The following is a 26,290-nucleotide window of genomic DNA, read 5'->3' as shown; positions in this document are numbered from 1 at the left end:
ATGGAATTTTATTGAAAAAATACGTATTTATTTTACAATTTTTCCTTCAATAAAAGGTATAGTTAATCTACACTGGTTATGCGAATTCCTCAAACCGTAAATCTGTGACGCTTAAGAAGTGATACATGACACTTATGACGAAACATTGACGATGATTTAGTTTGAAATAATTATAAACGTTTCATATAATTCCAAATTGGTATGAATCAACGCAGATAAGCTACAGAGAATATTGACGTGTCTTACATTGTGGCAAGTAGTTAACCTTTTAATCTATCGTTTACTAAATATTGCTCGAGACTTATTTCGGGTGAAATTAAAAATGTATCTTATATCACTCACAGATAAATTACCTTTCTAACGGTGAATGAATTTTTGAAATCAACACAGTAGTTTTTCAGTTATGATACATAGAAAAATACAAATGTTTCCTCTTTGCAATCTTATCGTTGTTAGCTTTTTAACTATTTTGATATATTCTGTATTCTTAAAAGTTATTTCTTAATCTGAACTATTCATCTTTATTTAAAACAATAGTATTGTGTGGAAAATATTAGAACACGTAAGGCATAGTGGGGGTAGTTTTTTTTATAAAATACTTGATAAGGAGTGGCTCAGGCTTAGTCGCAGCCTCAGTCCTCGGTCGACAACAAGCTCAGAATTTTTCTATTCGTCACCACGGAACGTTCAATATCTTGACGTTGTCGCCTTAGAGTTAATTTTGTGTTTTAAAGTAATTTACAAGTATTGTTAATATGGCCGTCGTCTATATTTCGAAGGAAGTAATTTGTGTTGATAGAAGTAAAGATATAGTGCGCATGGCGGGATGACGAAGGATGCGACAAGCGGAGGATCGCATTCTGTGAAGTAATTGAAGATCTATGTCCAACAGTGGGCAGATATAGACTGATAAAGATTATGACATTCTTGTCAGAGGTAATGAAATACTATACTAGTTTATATGTATACTGAACTGAAGATTACGGCCTAAGCTCAAACTTGATGTCAGAGCGGCTCAAAATCAAATAGGCTAGTAACCTATTATTCTTAAGTAGATATTTTATTTTGATAGAAATGACAAATCACGATTTGAAACAAAACTATAAGGATGTGGAAAGTACACACCGGATTTCTTCAATAAAACTTTGTATCATAACTGACTTATAGTACCTAGAAATGCCTACATTTCCGCCATTAAGGAGTCAAGTTCGGATTATATAGGACAAAAACCTTACAATATTCCTTGCGCTTAATATTGGACTACGTGACCGCTCTCGCATGCATCCAGGATAGGGAAGTGGCGTTGATTTTATGATGATGCAATCATAACGATCGTCATCTTTCCTGGGGATCATTTGAATTCTCTTCTTACATGTATCCTGTTTCACATATACGATCCATACTATCTTTGGTTTCTTCTTCCTTTTGCTTTATCGGTACAACTTTAAAAGTTAATTTTATTTATTGTGTAATGCAAGTACCGTGTGCATAACATCAGAGTAAGTATCTTAGATTGGAATCTCGAGCGTCAGTCAATTGGTGGCTCCATATGGCCACGCCGCCACACCGTGATCGTACAACCACATCTTGATCCCACAATTGCCCTCGTTCCTTCTACATTAAATTGATTGCTTAGAATTTGATTTAATAACCACCAAACATTACCTCTCTGCGTGATTTGCTGACTGTTATGTCTGTAGTCGGTTACTATGACGTCATAGATATGCAAGTTGTGTGATTTTCATATATCGAGAAAGATAACAAACGTATATATAGTCTAATAGTTAATTGAGAGGATTCTAGTAGTTTATTTGTTTTTGTACAAATTTAACTAGAACGCGGCCCTATGTCTTGCTTAAAGAAATTCTTATCATATTCCTATGATCCGCAGGTGTATATGCCTTTTTTTATAAAAAGAAAATATTAATCTTTGTGAAGTGTGAAACGAATAAAATCAATACGCAATGTTTAAGGTTAGTGACATTTGAATTGTTGTTAACGCCATTGAGGTCGGTTCTATAAAAATAGTGGTGTTGTTAACCTCAAAATTTATCTGAATCTGGTCGCTGTGGTACGTGCTAACTTAAATATGGTATTAAAAAAAAACATATCGACGAATTGAATACCTCCCTCTTTTGGGAAGTCGGTCAAAAATTAAATGACAACGAATATTTTATGTGCTTGTGATAAAACTTAAACAAGGTGCAACAAAATGAGTAGCCCGACAATTTTGTTACTTCGAATTCGTGCGATAGATCAATGTTAATTCGATTAAATAAATCATTATTAATAGTGTACTAAATTACAAAATACACAAGTGCTATTCTACACAAAGTTTATGGTGGCTCGCAATTTTTTACAAAACAATACAAATGACTGTTACATACAGAGTCGGATTCAGAGCAACCCTGTGCAAACACTTCTGTGTAGATGTGCTCCCGGCTAACCACGAGCTGTTATAATTTTGAATCTTGTTATACCGATAATTTTACAACAAAAGCGAGTTTGTATAAGAATTTGAGCGCTATGGGTGGGTATTATGTCAAGATCGCTCGTGACGCACGTTGTGACTTTGGGCGAATCGGCCAAGCGCGGTATGGAGGACCCATTGTTTACGCAACATATTTATTTACATCAAAATGATATGTTTGTATAGCTGTTTAGATATACATAAATATTTTTTTTTTAATTTCAAAGTAGATATTATGTTCCAACAAAAAATTAACATAAGTTCATAGTGAAATAATATTAAATGTTATGTTAAGACACGTTTATAGTAATAATTAATAACATGAACTCATATTTTAATAATTGATTTAAAATGCATTGATGCAAATAAATTTAAAATACATTTCCTTAAAATTAGTGAAAAGGGAAATTTTAAGTGTAGAACATTCCTAATAATTTTCCACAACATTCTCCATTTTATGGTAAAGTGTTTCCTAGTAAGGTATTTTGGCTACACCAATTTGTATAGACTAGGGTATTAAAGGGACTAATTTACCTCCTAAAATGGAATACCCAATACAAGGCTTTTTTGTATTACTCGATAAATTCAATAAGTACACGGATTTTTAGATGGTTTTTACCGTATCCTTGAGTCATGGAGATATAAGTATGTAATTTATTAAAACCGAAATTATGTTGTTAATTGATTGGTTAAAATATCGCAAATTTGTTAATTGATAAAAAAGCCAAACGAAAATGGAAACACCGATTTGATCATAGATTTCCATGGACATCGGCAAAACCAGAGGAATTGCAGGTGCGTTAAAAATTTACGAAACCCCAGAAGTAGCATACAAGTTTTGTGACGTAGAAACATATCGTATTCCTTAATCTCTTTGGAAATAATATAACAATAAATCTTCATTAAATACTACAGCTAAAATATTTGATCCTTTAAAAATATGAAGAGTTTATATTTTGCAGCGTCATCGTAAACACCGTCCTAATTTACATATTCCTATACAGCTAAATAAAAACTGTCGCAAAAAAATATAAACATATAGTTAAAATTTAAATCTGAATACCAAAAGCTGTTTAAACAAAATGTTTTATTTGTATTTAAATATGTTATTAGATAAATGACGTGCGTACATCACGAGAAGTTTATGGAAAATTCCAATACATTTTTCTAATAAATATAATTTAATATTAAGACGAACGTAGGATCTGAATTCTAGGGGAACTGTCACCCATGTGTAAGAGCCGAGTGAAAGGTGCGCTTTAATTCCAAAGCGCCTTTGCTATACAAGATGGGTCAACCTATTCTCCCCTAGCGGTGGAATATTTCGGGAGCTGGAGTAGGGACTGCGGACTACAAAAGCGTACTTATAGCCCAACCACCATGCGTAGGAGGAACTATAGATTTAGTAGGTATGTCTTGTCCCTATATTCTTCCCGGTAAATAGATGTCTGATGTTTCTTAACTTAATTTGCATGTTCAATACCAGATGTTTATCTAAACGACATACAAAACTCAGTGTCAGCACAACCATGAAGTTGTGTATGCGTTTACAATAACATCAATGCCGCAAAATAAATACTTTATCGCGCGCTAATACTGTCATATAATATTTTCTTATATTTTTGACGTCATAGATTAACTCTATATTTAAATATTATATTATCAACAGGAAATAAATATCTAAAGGGTAAATAAAAGCACGACATAATTTTAAAAATATTAAACGCTCTTCTATGCGTTAAGGAATTAAACTCATGAAACATTCTAACGACGTTAGGGTCATCTCTATAGATAGATAGGTCGTTGCTTAGAAATGACTGCTTTTGTTTGTTTCCGCCTGTTGAAGTCCTGTCTATAAATTCTATCTACTATCATTAGTTTGAATCCTGGCCAGTGTAGTCAAAGCCCACCGTTAACGCCAAAATGACAAAAATCAAATAGGAACAATATAGCACGGCTTGTAGCCTATCCATCTATTGTCTGTGAAATTTTGTATAGATGTAGGATAGTCTGGGAGAATACATAGGGTATTATTTGTTTTTTTTTTTTAATTCCACGCGGACGCAGTCGCGGGCGAAAGCTAGTTCAATCTAAATTATATGCCGCATAATATAATCTTTCTTTTAATTACTTGCAAGTAAAACGCACATGAGTAAACACGTGAAATACGGTTACATAAGTAAAGGAATGTTGATACACAACAATGGAGTTACAAATACAATGCCAGTTAACGAATATTAAGATAAAAACCATTGTTACAAAGAAATAACTTATTTGACATATTTTTTTTATACTAATTGATGTCCATTCAGCAGATTAAACATTTAATTAGAGGTTTCGGAAATTTTAATGTTACAAAAACACGAATAATGTTTAATTAAAATTTTTATTCTTGCTTTAATTCTAAACACCAAAAATTAATAAAAAAACAATACTTACTGAAAAATAATACACATTAAAGACTTAAAAAATACTGGGATACAAGTTTATAGTAAAAATAAATTCTCGAGGCGTTTATAAAACATTTAGTGGGAACAGATAGCTATGAACATTCGATGTAATAAAGCACGTGCCATCTTGTATAACAATATTAACATGCAACATTATACACAATGAAATAGGAAACCATTCATGGGCGTCACCAGCCAATGATCTAGGCTAGGTCTAGGGGGGAACTCCTCCCCTGCCCACTCCCCTCGCGACGTAAATTAACCATTACCTTGACCAGTATAGAGAGACCTTTAGGTTACGTCAATTGCAACAAAGAATTTGCATACACTGAATACATAAGCCAATATTTTTTATTCGCACTAACCTTTTTATGACACGCAGAAAGTTACACTACCGGATTCTTTTATCATTTATTTCTTGTGACTTTTCAAACGTGACTTGTATGTATTATTGACATGTATTGTTCATGCACCAAGTCACGTTGTATTACCTAAATAATAAGTGTAATATTTAATAGAAATATAATATTGGTAATCAAAATTCTATCCATTTAGGTTCTATATATACTATTCTGATAGATACGCAATATATTATTTATTTTAAGATTAATTTAATATTAAGTAAAACTACCGTTTAACACGCTCACTGCGTAACAGGCCGTTATCGACCTGACGACCGCGTAGATACCGACTTAAGCTGGTGCGGACGAAGAAAACTATGTCCCACTCGCTAGTGCGAAACGACTATCTTAGGTATACATTACATTACATAAAATGTATACATTATGTTGCCACAAAGTTATGGCAATTTAATTTATCGTAGTGCTAGTGGGTCTATAAAGACCTGCCACGCACTGGCAGGAAATCATTGGGGGCGTGTTTTGGCCCGCCGCCGTACCAGATGAAGAATTATTATTTTGCTCGCCGCAGTAAACGTGTTAAAGGAAATTTAAAATTTATTTAAGAAATTAACGACGTGGTAAAATAAGGAATCACGAAGAGACTGCGTCACATCACTAAATTTGACGACAACCTTATTAGGTTTACAAGTTTTTTGCCTGTTTACGTGTTGTCTGTTAGAAATTAATTGGTATAATTAGAATGACGGTAATTAGTACTTAGAGCGTGCGCACACCTGAAACTAAACTATCGCACAACTATTTAGTCCCGCTTTGATTCTACAAGGTTACATGGAGGTCCGCACTCTACTTAATTTTTAGTCGTTCAATTAACACCTGTTAACACACACACTTGTATTGGCTGCAAAACAATTGACAATCACACAACGGTTGTGCGATTGTTTAGTCTAAGGTGTGCGTCCGCTCTTAGTTGGCAATGGCTCACTAGTTTATATTTACACTAATATCCATAAAGACTGATATTTGGGAGGTTTAAATATTAAGGTCCCTCGTTGATATTTGCTTTAATAAAACCTGACCGTAGCTTTTTGATTGAGTCAATACACCCTAATAAAATATATATGATGTTTACATGTAAATATTGTAGATACATATTTTTAAGAAGCAATAACTCAATGCGTTGATTAGCACTGACTAACGCTTTGCCAAATATGGAGTCTCCTGGACCAGTTTCCAGAACGTTCCATTGAAAACGTCATAAAATTCATTGGATGAAATCATCCTCAAGGACTGACGCCTTCATTGCTGATCCAGATTGTAATGTACTAATAAATCCCACCTACGTTGCAATAAAATTTAAAATACGTATTTCCTTTGATGCTCTTGGTATGACTTTACAATCGTACAGAATTTGTATTTTGCCTCCTACAGATTTGGAGTTAGAAAATATTCCACTTCGTATAAGGAGATACTGTTTGTGGAAGTCTACTGAATGGGAAATTACCAACTCTGTTGCCTGTTAATATTAATGCTTAGTATTTATCTTGTAAAAGGTATGTGGAAGGACTGACAGGATTTTCTCTTGTGCACGTAATTCCATTCTTTACTACAGCGCCATCTTTCTATACATACATATAACGTTACTCAGAATAATTAAATCTCTACGCAGTTTTCTTTACTCTTATTCCTTTAAACTGAACTATTTAGCTTTAGGATCTATGCACACCTAGGTTATTTCCCATTTTGTAATATGAGCAATTATTTTCCTCTTTAATTAACAGGTGTGTTCCAAAAGTATTCTCGTGAGCTGACCGTGACAGAGGAATGACTTTGCTGACAAATGACTGTCATGAATTAATAATGACGTCCATTGACCTTCGATCATCATAGCGCTTTTCCAAATCGCCTGACAGTTTTCCTCTGCGTTGTCAATTTATTTGATTGCCATCCTTATTGTACGACCTTCTAAGTTACTGTGACATAGTTCTACAATACAATTCTTGCAAGAACTTCAGACGTTGTGGCTTATTTAAATCTTCAACACTGCAAATCCTATATCTTTTTATGCAGAGTGATTAAGTAATAAATCCAAAGTAAGCCGCTTTATGTTTGAATTCTCAAAATAACATCGCATAAAAACGGAACGTCAGATATCTTGCAATAAATCTGGCTCCTAACTTATCTTTATTAATGTTGGTGGCGATGCGTACGGTGCCTTGTATGGACTTTATGTAGGCGCTGGTAGAAAGACAATTTACTTCTTTAAAACGGTATAAGATAGAGAATATTATGTTAAAATAATAATTAAGATCCAAGAAATCCTATGAATATTTAGAGCGGGCGTACACCTTTGACTAAACTATCGAACAACAATCGATTGTCGACTGTTTCGCAGCCAATTCAAATGTTTAGTTGCACAAGTAGTGTGCGCACTTCCATATATGCTCATAAGATTCAAAGCGCGATTAAACGTTGTGCGATAGTTTAGTTAAAGGTGCGGGCGAGCTCTTAATTTCATTTTGAATACAGCATAAGCATTATTCTAATTTTAACTTGCAGATGACGTTTACTTTACAACAAAAAAATGTATTGCCTATAGAAGAAGTATTAAATAAGACATCAATCATAACCATAACTTGATATGCCCAAAGGCTTTGCGGTTTCGGTTTAACATTTCAAACCGTGTTCATTAAATACTTTTGTGGTTTTCATCTCTGATATCATTTTTATTAATACATTTCTGTTGACGTTATAATTTCTGTTTTAATTTACAGCTACATACATACATTATACTAGCTGTTGCCCGCGACATCGTCCACGCAATATTAAGATAAAAAGTAGCCTATAATATGTCCGTCTATGTCAGCTTCTCCTAAGTGTAAGTCACCCGTCAGAATTTCCCAAAACAAACGCAGCTTGCGGACAGATAGACAGACAGACAGACAAAAAATTTTAAATGCTATTTTCGTTGTCAGCAACGCAAATAAATTATCTTCCTGAAATCTGTATTTTTTTCCTTTTGATGTCATAAACAGATACTCCAATTTTATTATACGTTTAGATAAAGATTAAAAGCCATGTAATTTTATAACTTAAACGCAATTAACGCAAATCACGTTACAGTCAAAGTTAACCTACATTTGGGTGATCGCAAAACGGTCCAAGAAAAGACGCTAATTTTGTCTATTAATGGTTAAAATATTCAAATGAGGCGGTTTGCCTAGCGAATGAAATGCAACATTACCATAAATACCGCCTCTGTTTCCAATTGACCAACCTTTAAGGGATAAGACAACTTGCTACATTAAAATTTGCGAGGACTTGACAGACAGCGCTGTTAAATTGAACGAAATAAATGATAATTTAAGTTTGAATATATTGACTTACTTTTACTATTAAAACACACATTTAAAAAGAATACTTAATACGTTACATCCTGAAAACTAGATAAGTAAAAAACATAACAAGGAAATCAAACAATGTCAACAAGCTTGGAAATCAATAGAATTCAACCGTCAAAAATGATATCAAGCGTGAAGGTTAAAGAAGTCTGTCAACAAAAAGAAGATTTGCTTTCTATCAATTTGTTGACGACTTTGTTAAATCAATAACAGCTCGGTAATCAATATCAGTACGATAAAGATTTTTTCCCCTTACTTTTACAAAAACAAGTTCAAGAGACAAAAAGTAACCGGATCAAGCTAAATATAAAAATAAAAAATAAAGTCTTACCGAAGCATGTTTAATTTTAGCTCAAAACGCTTTCGAATTACCTGCAAAAAGCAAAACAAAACAATTAATTAAATCAAATTCCAAGGAACTGTAATTAAATTGCGTTTTTATATTAAACTATGAAACGTTTTCTAAATAGCATGACGTCAATCATGGCCGGAAATCGTCATCACACAAAAAAAATCTATTGTTACTCACTGGAGGGAATCGGACCGTATCAAGTAACTGGTAGTCGAAAAAGCCTTCCTAATTTTATAGTCATAACTGTTTAGAATCAACCAAATTAAACTCATTGACGTATTCTTTAGATATATTTCTAGACCTTGAAAAAATCGTAATTGTGAGAACTTCATTTCAATAATTATATACTACTTAATGGATTAATTAGTAGTGTTGTTATTTATTACTAGCTGTTGCCCGCGACTTCGTCAACGCAATATTAAGATAAATACCATTTAACATGTCCGTCTATGTCAGCTATCCTTTAATGAAGGTCCAGTCGAAATCGGTCCAGTCGTTTCGGAGATTACCCGGAACAAACGCGGCTTACGGACAGACAGACAATTTTTTTTAAATGCGGTTTTCGTTATCAGCAATTCAAATACATTATCTTCCCGAAATGTGGAACTTTTTTTTGATATTACAAACAGACACCCCAATTTTATTACATTTATATAGATAGATATAGATGTAGTTTCGCGTGCTTTCCATAGACACAATTTAAACATTTCATGAACATGAAATCACTAGTCTATTAGCGCATCCAATTATTTTTGTTACGGTTGGGTGGTTTCTAAACGTGTAACTAGCTGTTTAGATTTCGGACAGGCGTAACGAAATGTCTAAATCACAAAATGAAGGAATTATTTAATTTAATACAAAATACTAGTTGTTGACCAATTGGATTTTTTCCCATTAGAACGAACTAAAAGTGAAAGTTTAGATGGATGGATTTTAGTTTTTCGCCTAAACGGCTGAACTGACAAAGTCTAGAGTCACACATAGACTACTTCATGTTGTTTTTTAATTACACGGGGACGGAGTCGCAAGCAAAAGCTATAAACGGAAAAGTATGAACTAAATAATTTAGTTCGAGTGCAATTTCATTATTATCCTGAACACTTCGTGAGATGGTACTAAAGTCAGGAATGTGACAAACATAAAGTGGGTCGGCAGTGACGTCAAACGGAGAACTAAGCAGTTAAAACAAGCGTGAGACACGTTTTAGGATTGCGAAGTAGTAAGTTGTTATTGCGAAATCAAATTATTTTCAACAATATACACATTACGGTTACACTTGTCGCATTGTTACTTTATTCATGAACAATTTATAAATTTATCTTTAATTCTAACGTATTAGGTGAGATGATCCAGGTGGAGGTACAAATAAATGACAAATTCCATGGAAGACGATAACTTTTTGTACCGGTACACTCAGAACAGGATCACGTTAAGTTGATTTATTATGGAGTTCTAGAAATTTATGCCTATCCCGAATAGGCATCAGTATTTCAAGGGTAGTGTTGTTGTTTGTTTTTTATGTTTTTCGATTTTCATGTGTTATGTGATTTTCTTGCAGTGAAGGAATACATCATGATGCAACCTCCATATATCGGCGAAGAAATTCAAAGATATGTTTGAAGTCAACCCGCAATAGTTACTCTTAACTTAGGATAGGCTCTGAGCCCCTCAGTGGGTACGTATGTATAGTGATCTGATAAAGTTGTTATTTTTACCTTATTAATCCACTTTTTACAATAATAACAACGCTACGCATCTCAATCATAAAACACTATTATTGTTGTACCAAACTGTTTCTAACATATCTGGTCTTAACTAAGAGTTCCATTGTAAAATATCAAATCAAATTTATTATTGCAATTTGTCATACTTTTTACAAAAAGCATTATAATCAATAATTTGCCGCAATCATTTACTTGTATCAATTTATAATTAAAGTGCAAAGATAATTTACAAACTAGACCGTAAAAACCAAAGCCTATATTTGGTACTTAGTGCTAATATTGTATTCTGCGTGTCGCTATTTGGTGCTATACCCTGACTGTAATGTCTATGTTAGTTAACTTAAACTTTAAGAACAATTTAAGTTATTAGCTTGATAAGTTGTCAAGTTACTCTTTCTGGTCACTGGTAGTTGAAGTTATATTTCTGCTCGTTATTCGTTCTTATCTTAACGAAGGTTGTTAGACATTCAGAAATGTATGTTTTACGGCCAAATACTGAAACGAATATTAAATACTTCGCTTATTAAGTGTCGCTAACAATCTGATAGACGTCAAAATCTGAAAGGAATTTGGAGTTCAAGCGTCGTCTTACCATTGACACTGTTAGACATGTAATGACGTTTCAGTACTCGGCCTGCAAAAAAAATTTTAAAGTTTGTTGCACAATTATAATTTTATTAAAATTTCCCCCGCCGAAAAAAAAGATGGATGGATATATGTTTGTTAGAGTTTAAACGGCTGAACGGATCTCGATGTAATTTGGCAAAGATGTAGAGCATAGTCTGGAAAAACACATAGGCAACTGTTTCTTTTTAATTCCAAGACAATGGAGTAGGACGAAAACTATTAAATAAAAGGATACCAAACAAACATAGCTAGAGAAAACTTCTGAATTTTAGTGTTACAATAATAAAAAAGTATGTTGTAATCTTCATCAACTTCCTCATAGATAACTAATAAGGTGGGCAATCACCCAGCCGTGACACTGATAATTGCCATCATACTAATCTGTTCCTAATTGACTATGCCATTTTTGTGGCGGGAACGTGCGGTAAATGTACTAATGACGTCATCCATGACGTCCAAACTTTATAGAAGCGTATTACATTAATGGACATATATTAGTGTTAATAAACGACGCAATAAAAATATTTAAATCGTCACTTTTACCAGAATCTTCGCATCAAACGACAACTTGTGTTGATATTCAAACTTTATGGAAACTCGTAATTTTGAGTTAGATGCGCTTACCTACTAAACTATCCCATAACTGTTTAGCCGCGCTATGATTCCTATAAGCTTTTACAGAGGTGCGCACACTACTCAATTTTTAGTGCAAATAAACAGTTGATTTGGCTGCGAAACAATCGACAATCGCACATCAGTTGTGAGATTTTTTATTGAAAGGGGTGCGCCTTACAGCAGGCGACGTAAAGGGATGTGGCGGGACAGCTATTATACTTTTGTACACCTAAAATAGACCCACCTAAAACCCTCCCTCGAAGTGAATATTGCAGCTAACTACGAACTAACATACCGTTTGATTCTTGTAATACCTTTCGACATATTCCACGTTCGCCAGATATGTAATTATGACTCAATTGGAACGTAATTGCTTACATTTATTGCAAATATTTCTTGGAATTAAAATCACAGTGTCATTAGGGTTTGTCTGATGTATTTAATACTTTACAATCGATACAAACCATAATATGTCATGTCTAAATCTATACTCTGCAGTGCCTTTTTGGATCCATTTGTACAAAATAATTACGTATGTAAGTAATGTGACCTTTAATGTAATAAAACACGACCTTGGACTGCGGTATAAGATAGATATATTTTGACAGAAAGTTTAGTCATTATTAATAAGAACTCTACACGTATTGTCAAAATTAATGTAACTACTTGGATCATCAAAAACAATTAAAAAACTTTGGAAAATAACTAAAAGTTATCAAAAACAGTAACAAATTAACTTGAAATTTATTAACAATTGTACATATTTAAAATTACATTTGCAACACCTAATTAAGCCATTATTTATTTAAATGTGATGTCTCTCATGACTTAAAAGCCTTCGATATTTATTTATGAGAAGATATAGCATTATTGCGGAAAAATTAAAACCCAAGGCACATCCAAGTCTAACAAAAAAACAGTTTTTCAGAAATAGACTTAACCATTTAGTGGCCTTATAGTATGCAGTAAGTTTTTTAAATATCAAATCGTGCGGATAATAAAAATGAAACTCAACAATTATCCGAAGATATACTTATAATATGTATCATAATTGTAAAATTAAGCACGTTTTACGCAATGTAAAACGTGCTTATTATAATATTATAATTGTCTTAGGACCACCGAAGTCGCCCGACATGTTGGGCGAACATTATGACGTCATACATTGAGATTCAATGAAGTAGTTCATACATTATTATTACATAATACTTGACGAGGCCCGTAATTATTTAGCATAGATGTCGCCAGGGGGACAGGGAAGGGCAGACCCCCTTCGTCGCTGTATAATCGAAAAAAAAATAGATATAGAAGCTTCAAATAAGACCATATTAACGGTGGCTCCCATCTTTTAGACCTAGTCTAGATCGTCGACTAGCAACCCCTACTAGCAACTATGGACGTTAGTATGACAAAAATTATACTTAACTAGCTGTTGCTCACGTATGCGTCCCCGTGAAATTATAATATAAGAAAAACATACTCAGTGATAACGTAGCTTTTTTAATGTGAAAGGATTTTTGAAATCGGCCTAGTAATTTTTGAGTTATTTCAATACATACAGAAATACAAATCATTCCTCTTTATAATGTTAAGTATAGATAAGTCCAACAACTCCTGTAAGTGTAATAAAACTTTACGACTGACTTCCACCATTAAAAATACAATGATTCATACGTTTCACACGCTTTTATAAAAAGTAAATTGTTTCTCTTCACACACCAATAAAAAAGACTTTGTTTGGGAATTAAATATTGGTTTCCGAGTTTCTGGCAATAGTTTCTAGATTTAATATTTATTTTGTTATTAAATTTTATCTATTTTAAACGCGTTTATAAATATTTTAGATGCGACACTGAGAAGTAAAATTAGAATTAGGACCTATAACGAAATATCGGATTTTGTTCTTTTATTACAGTGACGTCATTCTTAGACTATCTGAGCCTCTATCAGCCAGTAGTAGGACAGGCCATTAGAGTTGTAAGGGGGAAGTCTGAAATAAATTGAAAGAGGAACTAAATTATTTGGATTTAGAAATAGGAATGTTTAAATATATCGTTTTTTGAGTGAATGCAGACTTGGTGTATTATCTTCCTCTTTTTATTTAATTGTTTATCTGGTTTTTTGTTCGCTGTAAATTGTAGATAATTTAAAAAGCGACGAGTTTATCAACAAATAAAAAAAATATTGTCGTTTCACTTGATATGGATTTCCGTGACAACCGATTACAATTGTTCCCATGTTGACTGTTCACCGAATCCGTTTAATACGGATGCACTTTTTGCATTCACGACGCATGGTAACACAACATTATTTTTTTATTTAACATAATTTAAACATGTTTCAGATAAATTCAATTAAATTACACAAACAAGAACCTACTTTAATAAAAATTGTATTTATTTTAAAACTATCTGTGGCTCGCATCCACAATTAAAAAAATAGAATAAATATAGCCTACGTTAATCAACGAAAGTTTTTTTAAAATCAGCCCAGTAGTTTTTGAGTTATTTAAATACATACAAAAATCCATAGATGCAAATTTTTCCTCTTTATAACATTAGCATAGATACATGAATATAAATTAGAAGGAATAATAAAATGACCTCGTAATAATTAATGCACTTGACAACTACAAAATTTTGCCAAACGATGCATTTATAGTAACTTGCGTCACACAGCATTAGCGTGAATCAACCTCTTTTATCCTTATTATTTGAAAATACCTTACTATAATAATATTCAAAATTAAAAAAAGAAACCTCCAAAATTACAAGCATATGCTGCTAAGTATTGTAAAGCCTGACAACAAAATATTTTCTACAACTCTCATTAAGAATATACTACTTTAAGTTACAATCACGTCAGCAATGATTCATCGAGGAAATATATTTTTACTTTATATGGCAAAATAATATACAATTAATATTTAAATATTCGATAGGATTATATGTTTATTATAACACTCTGCAATAACACTAATGGCAAAAAGCTTCCTTAATAATGTTTGTCATACTAATATTATAAATGCGAAAGTTTAGATGGATGGATGGATGATTATTAGAGTTGAGAGGCTTAAAGGATTTCGATAAAATTTGGTTTAAATGTGGAGGATAGTCTGGAAGATCACATAGGCTAATAATCACTTTATTTTTTAATTCCACGCGTACTGAGTCTTGATCGAAAGCTAGTATTTAATAAAACGATGGATTATTTTATCCTGAAACATATTGAAAAAATTATTTTCTCGTTCGAAGTCATATATATGTAAATCAAGTTAATAATCATATAGTGCAATTGCTAAAGTTAAATTTACACAATGAGAGGACACGGTTACACAAGGCATTCATAATACAAACACTAAACAAACAAAATTTTACAAACAATTTTCAGCATAACGCAAAACAAAAGGGGGAATTCTATGAATTTAATTTAAAAAATCAAACAAAAAAATGGGACCCACCTGCAAGCATTACCTTTCGGATAAAAAAAGAATTGTCAAAATCGGTCCACTAGCGGCGGAGTTATGCCGTAACACACATAAAAAAAAAACATACAGACGAATTGAGTACCTCCTTCTTTTGGGAAGTCGGTCAAAAACTAGATCAAGTAATACACACAAATCGGGTCTCCCGTGAATTTGAGCTTTTTTCTATTTACCCAAAAAAAGAATTATTTAATTTAAAATATTGCCAGATGATAGAATAAACCCTCCATCCCTAATTAAGACTCCAACCCCTCAGGGGTGCTAGTATATTTGAGCTGACGATGACCAATTATGTCCGTTGTTTATTGTTTCTTTTAGTTTAAACTTAGTGATGAATTAATTTAAAAATTTCTTAACAAGTGCTAAAAGCGAGTGCTGTAAATTGAGAATGTTACATAAACGGCGTGAAATTAAGCCGATGTATTGTTTCAACATTTGCGTTATTATGATTCATATGTTTTTGTGCGCTATTCGACAATTAACGGAATACTGTTTACGTAATTATGGCTGCTCGAATGTTGGTGGTAATTCGTCGAATTGGAAATTTTTCTGCATCTCTATAATAAGATCGGTATTTCTACTTAGCTTACGGTCGAAGCTAATAATCGATCCGTAACAACGATCCGATTTTTTATTTACTTTAGAATGTAGTACAGAAAGTATCTGTTGCTTATTATATTGCGATCCACAAATCGGTTCAATTAAAATAAAATGAATTAAAAACGCTATCATAAAAGCAACAAAAATGTTTCTAGATCGATTATAGAATTCGCCTGTCAGCTGTTTATGTTTGAACCACAGATGATATAATTCTATACTAGTTGTAACCAATTTGTAAGCTTAAATCCGAAGCTATTGTCACAAAACTCATAAAAAAATATACGGAACTGATAAGTTAACAATTGTGTTAATTAATTTTATTTATATCTTATTTATCACTAAAGCACCATTAAAATTTACGAGTAACATATATTTCGAAATACAAATTAAAATAAATGGATATTAAGTGAATGTTAACGTATTGAATACATCATAGTAAATACGGATGTAATTCATCTCTGTAGATGACGTCATTACTCCAGCCTTTATTGAATCATTTATAAAAGAAAAGGTAAATGGGACCGCATTCTTCAGAAACAAGAAATTGTAAAATGCACATAAATCACCATACTGGTAACATAAAGTTTCTTATTGATTCGTACAACTCATAACATAAAATAAAATATTAATATTTTAGACAAAACAAAAATGGGATAGCAATTATTAATAACAAATGTTAATAATCCGATTATATTATGTAATCTAATAAATACCTATAATATGCTCATAGAACACAATCGCAAAAGCTAACCGAAACAAAAGCGAAAAACCTGGGAAAGACTATGTTGACTGTATATTGGATTGTTTCGCAATGACAATATTTTCAAACAAATAGAAGAAATACCATGTTCAGTTTTGTTTTATTAAAATTTCGCTCCGCTTCGCTTCGATTCCTGTTCGCTTTCGCTGCGCTACAGACGATGGAGACGGTTACCGGAGGTTATCGCGAGACGAGTTATCTCCTACGTCATTGCATAATTAGCTCTCAAGGCGTACTATTGACACGTTTTACTCAATTAATTATCTAAAACTTAAATATTTATTTATAAGTAGTTATCCGACAGAATATAAATAACTGGCAATAATATTAAAACAAGAGAGAAGAAGAGAAAAAGACCAAAAGAAGAATTCTTTATTAATAATCTTTAAATGCATAAAATGTTTTTTTTTTTATGTTATACAACTCGAAATTAAAGGAAAATTGTTTTGCCCAGGAGTTAAAATGTGCATAAAAAACTATACCAAATTATATACTTACTTTTGTTTTTTTTTAATTCCCGCGAACGGAGAAGCCGTCAAAACTTTAACTAAATATATATTTTTGTATGTATTTGATTCGCGTAAAAACTACTGGGCTGATTGTAAAAAAATGTTTTACTATTAGAATAGTAATTTATCTTTGAGTATGTTACTCTATATTCTTTATTATTTCATAAATTCACGCGGTAGAATAATCTATAAAGCTTTATTAAATTTGACAAGATACCTGAAGTACGAGTACAATAGTGTAGGAACATGCGACATTGTCGGATACAGTGCACAATGGAACGATAAATCTTTTACACGACTGATATCGGATTCGATTACAACAAGTGAAAGCCGTAAACAGGTAGCTCTGTTTTATCCGAAATTTACTACTGAATTAATATAACCGAATTATACGATCAAGTACGAATAACATTAGTACTTTTTTGAAGTGGACATAATTTGTGACTTACAGAGTACGCTTTGGTAGAGCAAATGTAAGTATATTTACAGGTTCAAAGCTAGTAGAAGTTAGTAGAAGCTTCGCAAACGGTCCGCAGTGGGCCAGCGTGGTTGACTATGACTTAGGCTCTCAGTGGAGACTTATAATGAGCTGGTGACAAGAAGCCTCGGAGCTAGTTAAATTTTTTATAGTTTACTATTTTAATTTATAGTTTTTGTAAGATATAGGTATTTGTTAGCCTGTAATATTTTCTTTAAAGATAACTAACCAAATTCTGCACTAGATTTATCAAATGTGAAATTTAGTAAAGTGCAACATTCTAAGGTCCTGTCCCACAACATTGTAAATTGTTTGATAACAATCCAACGTGTAACATATATGATAGAAATATCGGATTTTGTTCCCTTATCTGACAGTGACGTTATTTTAAGCTATCTGAGCCTCTATCAGGCAGTGGTGGGACAGGCCTAAGTTCGTACAAATTCTGTTCTGCTTTATTTCGTTTATTTAGTATTGATTATTACAAATGTAAGTTAATAGACTTTAATTTATCGTGAAATCTAATTCTCTGTTATGGTCATATTATACTGCATGTATTACTTTCATAAATGACATTAAAAAGTCGGTAAAAATCACGAAATGCAGAGGAACAGCCATTATTTTTAACGTCCAGTGTTACAATTAAGTAATATTGCAATACATAACTTAAAAGTCACTATGCATTGTTTACGCAATAACTAGTGTTTACATAATTAACTTTACATAAGTAAACTCATCAAATAACTTAAATCGTATTCCAACGTTTAAATACCAATTTTGAAAACCATCGTTTTTGGCTCGCCGCATACTTTTAGTTCTCTAATTGAAAAATTGAAATGTCCATCGTTTTAAAGCTGATATCGTAACTGTAATTATGTTTATTAATTTAAAAACTTCATAAATGTATTCAGTTTACCATAATATGTTAAATAAACCAACAGATATCTTTAAAAATCAGATTTTTTTTAGGATATGACAAAATAATTACGTTAATTAAAATCTTATACACGTGTCGTATCAAAAAGCATATCTAAATTATATAATTAAATTAATATACAAGTACTTAAATATCCGTGGGAATCAGTACAACAATGGACAGACATACATGACGGAAATTAATAATGAAGATAAAATTAAAACAGAATACATTTACAATACCATCAACTTCTAATCACATATTACGTACAAACAGATTTACGCAATTTACAATAATACATCACCATAGATTACTAGCTGTTTAGTAGTAAAATTATTATTATCCATATATCTTTATTTCTTACTCTCTATATAATACATTTTACAAGAATATAAAAATAAAATAAAATATATTATATAAAAAATAGGTAGTAAAATTATTATTAATAAGTAAATATATAATGAGTATTAGTAAAATTAAAATTCCTCAACTGGTGCGGTGGCGGGCCAAAATGTGCCCCCATGATATTTCCGCACGTGCGTGGCAGGTCTTTCTAGACCCACCAGAACTAGGATAGATTCAATTACAACTTTGTGGAAACATAATAGAAACAAAAACATAAGCATTTTATGTAATGTAATGTACTTGAGATAATCGTTTCACACTAGCGAGACGGACTTAGTTGTCTTCGTCCGCAACAGCTTAAGTACCGCGTCAGGCCGATATCGGCCTAATACGCAGCGAACATGTCAAAACATAGTAAATAATATAGCCTTTATTACTCAGTGATAATATAATTTTTTTAATGGTGAAAGAATTTTTAAAATCATCTACTACATTTTTGAGTGATTGCAACAAATACAAAAATACAAAGATTTTTTTATCAAAATATGTTTACAGAAATGATCTAATAGCTTTAAAGAGTTTTTTTTAATCCTCAATGACGAATAATGCCATCCTCTAACAATGCAATTTCTCTTAGTAGAGAACTAGTAAGTAACGGTTAATTGAAGTCTTGCATACCAGCGACCTGACAAGAATATCTAAGATCTGTCAATGGAATCAGTTCATTGACAACAAACTGATAGAGACAATGTGACAATATGCGCCATGCGTGAAAGGAAAGGGGCAATTGGCACAACAAACGTAGTAACTAGAGATACCATTAAATCCATTTCTATTGGCACCAGAGCTACAATCCAAATGTAAATTTGGACTGCTGATATACTTGTGTGAATGTTGTTGTCTCTGTTTTTTTGAAAGAAAATGAGAGAGACCATAACTATGGAACTATACTACATTATAAAGGGGAAATATTTATCTATATGTGTGTATTGAAATAACTCAAAAACTAATTAAAAAAAAATACACCGTTAAAAAGCTACATTATCAGTGATTAACATAGGCTATTTTTTTTAAATTACACGCGGACGAAGTCGCAAGCAACAGCTAATAATAAATAACACACCGATACTATAATCATTACCCGGGTATTCATGCTGTTTTTTAGAACCTTATTAACAATTGATCGATCTGATATACTTCTTTTTTAATATGCAAATTAATTCTAATTGTTATAATTAAAGATGTCTTAAAATATATTATGCATGTCATACGCAAAATAAAGTTAATTCGTGAATTTAGTTTCGATCACAACAGGCCTTAACCTGTAATAATATTATAGTCAGTAATTTTATCCTCTTTTTGGATAACAAATTATGGACCTCGTATATACTAACGGTAAACTTAAGTGTACACTGACACCCATTCGTAGTGAAAGTATCAGAGCTCAGTACGCACCGAAATTTCGGCACACGACAATATCCGACTATCTTGATTCACTAGTGACTAGACGAGAAAAATAGAAATCGTAGTATGATCAAGGTTCAGTCACTACAATGCTAGAATTAATAGTTGGTTAACTAAAAACTGTGAAAGATAAACTAAGTGTTGATAAATGTAATGAAGAAAACCACTAACTTATTCTTATTAGAGTAACTACACTTATCAAGAAATACTAGTGAGAAAAAATAAAGCAACCTATGTGTATGTGTTCTTCTAGACAACCCCCGACATCTATGCCAAATTTTATCAAGATCCGTTCAGCAGTTTAGGCTACAAACTCTAGCAAATATCCATTCATTCATCTAAACTTTCGCATTTATAAATTTAAGTAAGAAGTAAGATGATGATCGAATGATTCCAAGAGTTTTTTTAAAAAATGTACAGGGATATTAGGTTTCTGCGAAATTCAAGCCCAGAAAATTATTACGCAGATTTAAAAGAATCGTTTTTCGTATTATAAATCCCAGTAGCATTTAACATTGAAAAACCACATGACCTATAAAATACTTACGCAAGCTTTTCCATTATTAAACCGTTTTATTTTTTATATTGGTTTATTCGTCGTCAAGGTTAATACGTAAACCGGTTGTTATAATTAACATTTGGACTATCTGTAGACCTGGCTTTTGTTAATACTAACCGCTTGTGTTTACACGACATTTCTTAATCAACAACTTTAACAAAGCGGAGAAATATCTTTTATATCTATTGTACACACTGGCTGGTAACCTTCACCTTATTTAAAATTCGAATTACTCGATTGTAAAAGTATAATTAAAATAATTATCAATTTAAGCTTGTAGGATAATAAGCAACAAATATTTAAGATAAGAAGAGTTCAACATGGATTCTTGTTATTTCGCAGATAAAAGAATTCTTTAGATGTAAGGGTATACAGTTTGTATGTCCATAAAGAATCTTGGCTAAAAATGCCATAATAAAATTCAAAAATTCATACCACAATTTAAACCGGTAAACATCAATACAATGTAACTTTAGTTTATTCCCTAAGACTTACGAGGTCGTTAATAATTCATTTACCGCCTCCTAACCTATAAATGTTATAAAACCGAATCATGTTTGCGCATTGACGCATAAAAAATAACCTAAAATTTACTTGATCCGAAGTAAATTACTATTTTTAGATGTAATTTTTATGTATTTCGTAGTTTTTAACTAGTTGGAACTGTCAGTTTGGTTGACACTGGTTGCACTGGACATGTTAAGTGACGTTTAAGATTTATTGCTTAGTTTTAACAAGTTGCCAGTTAGTTTTTCCATCCAATTATAAGGCCTTCGAGAGAAGAGTTAATAGACTGGTTGTAAACTGTAACTCTCTTGTCCACACTTCTACATAAATTGAATTGTAAACATTAACGAAGAAAGAAACTATTCTAACAGTAATTGTACCACTAGATTCCGGAGTTACAATATCTTGTTTTATGTACATTAAAGATAACATTGTAGTCTAGATATCTTAATAAATCCGGTAACCACATTGTCCTTGAACTCTCAGAAAATTTAGATCATAACTCCTTCAAAGACCGATACTTCAGGTTTAACATGAACCTTTTAAATCTGTAGCAATATCTAAAAACGATAAAGGAAGTTAGGAAGAATCGGATGTAGAGAAGTTCGATATGATTATCGGTATTACCGTAATAAACAATTCTTAGCTTCGTTCCCCACTGATCTTCCTATGGCAGCGGTCATTGCTTTTTGGTTTTTGTTCCATTTTTTTATGTTGGAAATTAAGAGTTGAGTTACGACATACGTAAATTGAATAAGTTAACATAATAAATAATAGATAGAGTAGATTAACTGGATATATGAATACAAATTCAATTATTTATAATAAAAAGCAATTTATATTAGTATTTTGAATTCATTATTAATTCAACTTTGTAAGCTGTTGAATAATTAAAACTACAATGATCTGATATTGATACAATAAATAATGAGAAAAAAGTTTGTATTCAATTTAGAAAAAACTGTTACATTTTCTTTTTAGTACAGTAATAGGGTCAGAATGTACGTTTTCGAAAAACTTCGTACCAATTTGCAATTCAATTGAGTAAGTTAATTACAAATTCTGTTGTGTTGTGCCACTCTATAGATATCCAGTTTTTTACTCGTTTTTACGCTTTCAGGTTTCCAATGCGCACATAACATACCGGCGCGGGCATAAAAATATTTTTGTAATACAATATTTGTATCGACGTTCACGTATTGTTACATTAATATCATAATATCAACAAAGAGAATGTCCAAATGATCAGTTGCGAATATTGTTTATACTTTAATCGTTTGTACGAGAAATATCATATTACCTTAGGTGGTGGAGATACCGGCTCCGGGACATCAGAATCCCACTCCGAACTGAGATCATCACTGGATGCTTCAGTGAAATCCTCATTCCACGGCACTTCCGATAAAGAATTCTGCATCTGATCGTACCCGGGCGACATGGTCGGCGGTCCATACCCGGGTGGTAGAGGACTCGATGATCTACAGTCCTCACAATTACACGGTTTAGGTCCGAAAGTCTCTTTATAATGCAAATCCGCTGTCAGATCAGATTTGGAGTTCCTCTTCGAGTCTCGCTTCCTAGCACTTCGTGGAGATAGTTTATTATTGCACTGCGGGGGTATGTAATACCTGGTAGGTTCAGATAGCCGTCTACCACTATCGGGCGTTTCGATCTTGACGGGCGTCAAAAGGGACATCTTTTTCGTCAAAGGCTGCTGCCTCTCGCCGCTCGGAGATCTATCTTCGGGCTCCATCGTATACCGTATGATGGGTATAGTAAAGGGAAACGTTTCGGGGCACTCTGGCATTTTGTTTTATCACAGAACACAAAATAGTCTTCCGCCGGTCTTCGGTAGAAGAGTTAACGACATTTTAGAACTGTTCACCGATTTGTCCAGGCTCGCTCCGCGTCCGATCGGCTGGGCGATGCGACGCGCGCGCAATGCTCGCGCGTTCCACCAACACTGGCTGGCAGCGGCCGCGTGCTGTTCGTTCTTTTCGCAGGTTGTACGCGCACTAAAATAACTCAAACGAGTGTTCGTGTTGATAGCGCGCGTTTGCTTTGAAACCGCGAATTTTTCTGTTTCACTTGGCGAACGAGGTTTCATCGTTCAAGTACGAAACTAATTGGTTACGTTTTATTACAGCGTTTGTCTTATGACGTCGCGCGCGATAAGGGTCCCCGTGTTATCTTCGTTATGTAGAAGCGTGCTCGACGAGCGGTTGGAGTTATGTTGTTTTTGATTAGTTAACTATATAATACCTAATTTCCAAATATCTTTGCCTTTGCATCTCTGTAACTTTTTATTAACAATTTATTAGAGAGGTGCTTTCAGTCACCTACACTGTAATAAACATGTACATTTCAACATATTTTTATTGAATTAATTTTAAATAATGTATGCGTTAACTTGATTGCTACTAAACAAGTAAGCTACTAACTTTTAATTTATAATCATAATACACGATGTCCGTTTATCGCGGTTCATAAAGGTCCATCTAAATATAGCCGAGCATTTGACGCAAATGCCGTGTTTCTTATTATAATAATTTGTTGATTAAATTCACGGCGATGCATATAGCTTATGTATGACGGTAACAACTTAGTAAATATTGTCTGGAGAGAAAATAGATTTAATTTTCTAAGGATACAATTGTAAAGTATTTTTCTATGAAGCATGTAGTGTCACAATTTAATCAATAAGTACTGTATCTAAAGATTGTTTTTATACAGTGACCTCGTAATAACATAGAGCAGATTTGTAACAAAGCTAATATTGCGACTACTGTATAATTCGATTAATATTTACTAAACATTAACTGTTCTATACAAATTATGTAACATATGAAACGTTAGAGGTGTTAAACAATATTTGTAATATCCACATAATAAAAATGTTAAACAGGTTGTTATGGGCAACGTTTTAGAATCAAGTTTCAGTATATAGGCAGAGATAAATCGATTATATACTAAATAGGAAAGTAATACAAACCATGTCATTTTATCTATATCATAAATATATGTGGATAATTGTCACTCATGTAAGTACTTTAGAAGATAAATAATTTGGTTCTGGACGCCCGGTTTCTAATCCGTACTTCGCCTTAAACTTTTCTTTTACCTTACTTTCTCTAGATATTCAATAAAATAAGATATTATATTTCATTTACATTAAAATGAAAACAGCTTATCAAAAGCGTCAATAGCCTAATGGTTTGGAGTACGGACTACCGATCTTGCGGTCGAAGGTTTGAATCCCGCTATTACGCTATTGTCGTGAACCATATCCTAACACAAGCCTAGAACTTAGTTGGAATGGTTAAAGGAAATATTAGTACATTAACAAAGATTTACTAAAATTAAAAAAAAATACTAAAATAATACTGAACGGTCTAATTTCAGCAACTAATAGTCAGAAATAAACAACTATTAGTAGTTAGTTTATTTAGTTAATGTTTAAATAGTGCGCTCATGATGTAAAACAAAATAAAAGCCAGAGGAAGACCGGGAAGTACCGAAGAAAGTATGGCCGCATTGTATGAAGGTATGCTTAAGAAGGGAGTGGATTCAGATATGACGGCTTATAGAAATGTATGCAAGAGCTTTACATACTGTGCTGACTCTTCATAGGGACAAGAGAAAGTTGGTGATGATGATGACGATAATATTGGAATCAGACTTCTATACTCGAAATTCACTATAAAATACCCAATAATTTTAAATAATTTACACATGTTACAAGAACAGTTAAGATGGATGTGTGGGGTAACACGAATGGATATGATACGAAATGAGTATATTAGAGGAAGTTTGAGAGTAGACCCCGTAGTAGAGAAGGTAAGGAATAAAAGGTTAGCATGGTATGGGCATGTTATGAGAAGGGATGAATTGCATGATACAAGGAGAACGTTAGTTATGAGTGTGGAAGGGTACATCAGTAGAGGTAGACCTAGAAAGAGATGGATGGATTGTGTAAAAGGTGACATGATCAAAAAGGGAGTGATGACTGAGATGACGTATGATAGAGTTATGTGGAGTACAAAAACCTGTTGCGCCGACCCTACGGGAGTAGGATAAGGAGATGATGATGCAGTTACAAGAACAGCATACCAATAAGACTAAATTTTTTTGTCATCGGTTAACATATTTAGCGATTGTATACTAATTGTAGTTCGATTGACGCACAAACTCGATTGTAGTACAAGTATTGTAGTTACTCGGCCTTGGATCAAGAATGTACAGAACCGTGTTTTTATGTTAACGCCTACTACATTTTTTTATCAACAAAATATTGATATGCAAATTTGGTATTTAATTATAACGTGCGGAAGATCGATAATATAATAAAGAAATAAGCTTACAATTTCTTAATAGTCATCGCTTAGATAAACCACAAGAATTAAACACATAAAAGAAATATTCTAAGAATTAGTTGAATTCTTATAAGAAAATAAGTAAAAAGCCTATTAACATAAGCTGATGAAATAAGGTGAAGAGATTTTGTTGGTATGTTTTGTTCTTAGAATAGACACGACCAACATATCTATGGTATTTGAGTCTCTCAAATAGCAAATAATGTCTCTAATTTATCATAAATATCTGAGATAATTAAGGTAGAGACAGAATAGTAGCACTTTTTTTTTTTTTTTTATAAAAAAAAGGGGGCAAAC

At 32.6% G+C, this 26,290-nt stretch overlaps 1 protein-coding gene across 5 annotated transcripts in view; it reads right to left on the bottom strand.

The window, feature by feature from the left end:
- Positions 1–26,290, bottom strand: part of LOC106101562 (inositol-trisphosphate 3-kinase B) — a 91,627-nt gene that overhangs the window by 7,910 nt on the left and 57,427 nt on the right. The window contains exon 1 of one of the 5 annotated variants that reach the window (XM_013280819.1): positions 22,921–23,679. The exons of 3 other annotated variants lie outside the window; for them this stretch is intronic. In XM_013280819.1, the coding sequence (XP_013136273.1) occupies positions 22,921–23,427 (507 nt within the window). In that variant the 5' untranslated portion in view covers positions 23,428–23,679. Of the gene's footprint in view, positions 1–22,920; positions 23,680–26,290 lie in introns of those variants that run through there. One more of the 5 variants, XM_013280817.1, reaches the window with a different exon arrangement.

This window comes from Papilio polytes, unplaced genomic scaffold (assembly GCF_000836215.1).
Source record: "Papilio polytes unplaced genomic scaffold, Ppol_1.0 DF823980.1, whole genome shotgun sequence".
Classification (NCBI taxonomy): domain Eukaryota; kingdom Metazoa; phylum Arthropoda; class Insecta; order Lepidoptera; family Papilionidae; genus Papilio; species Papilio polytes.
This window is presented reverse-complemented; position numbering and strand designations above follow the sequence as displayed.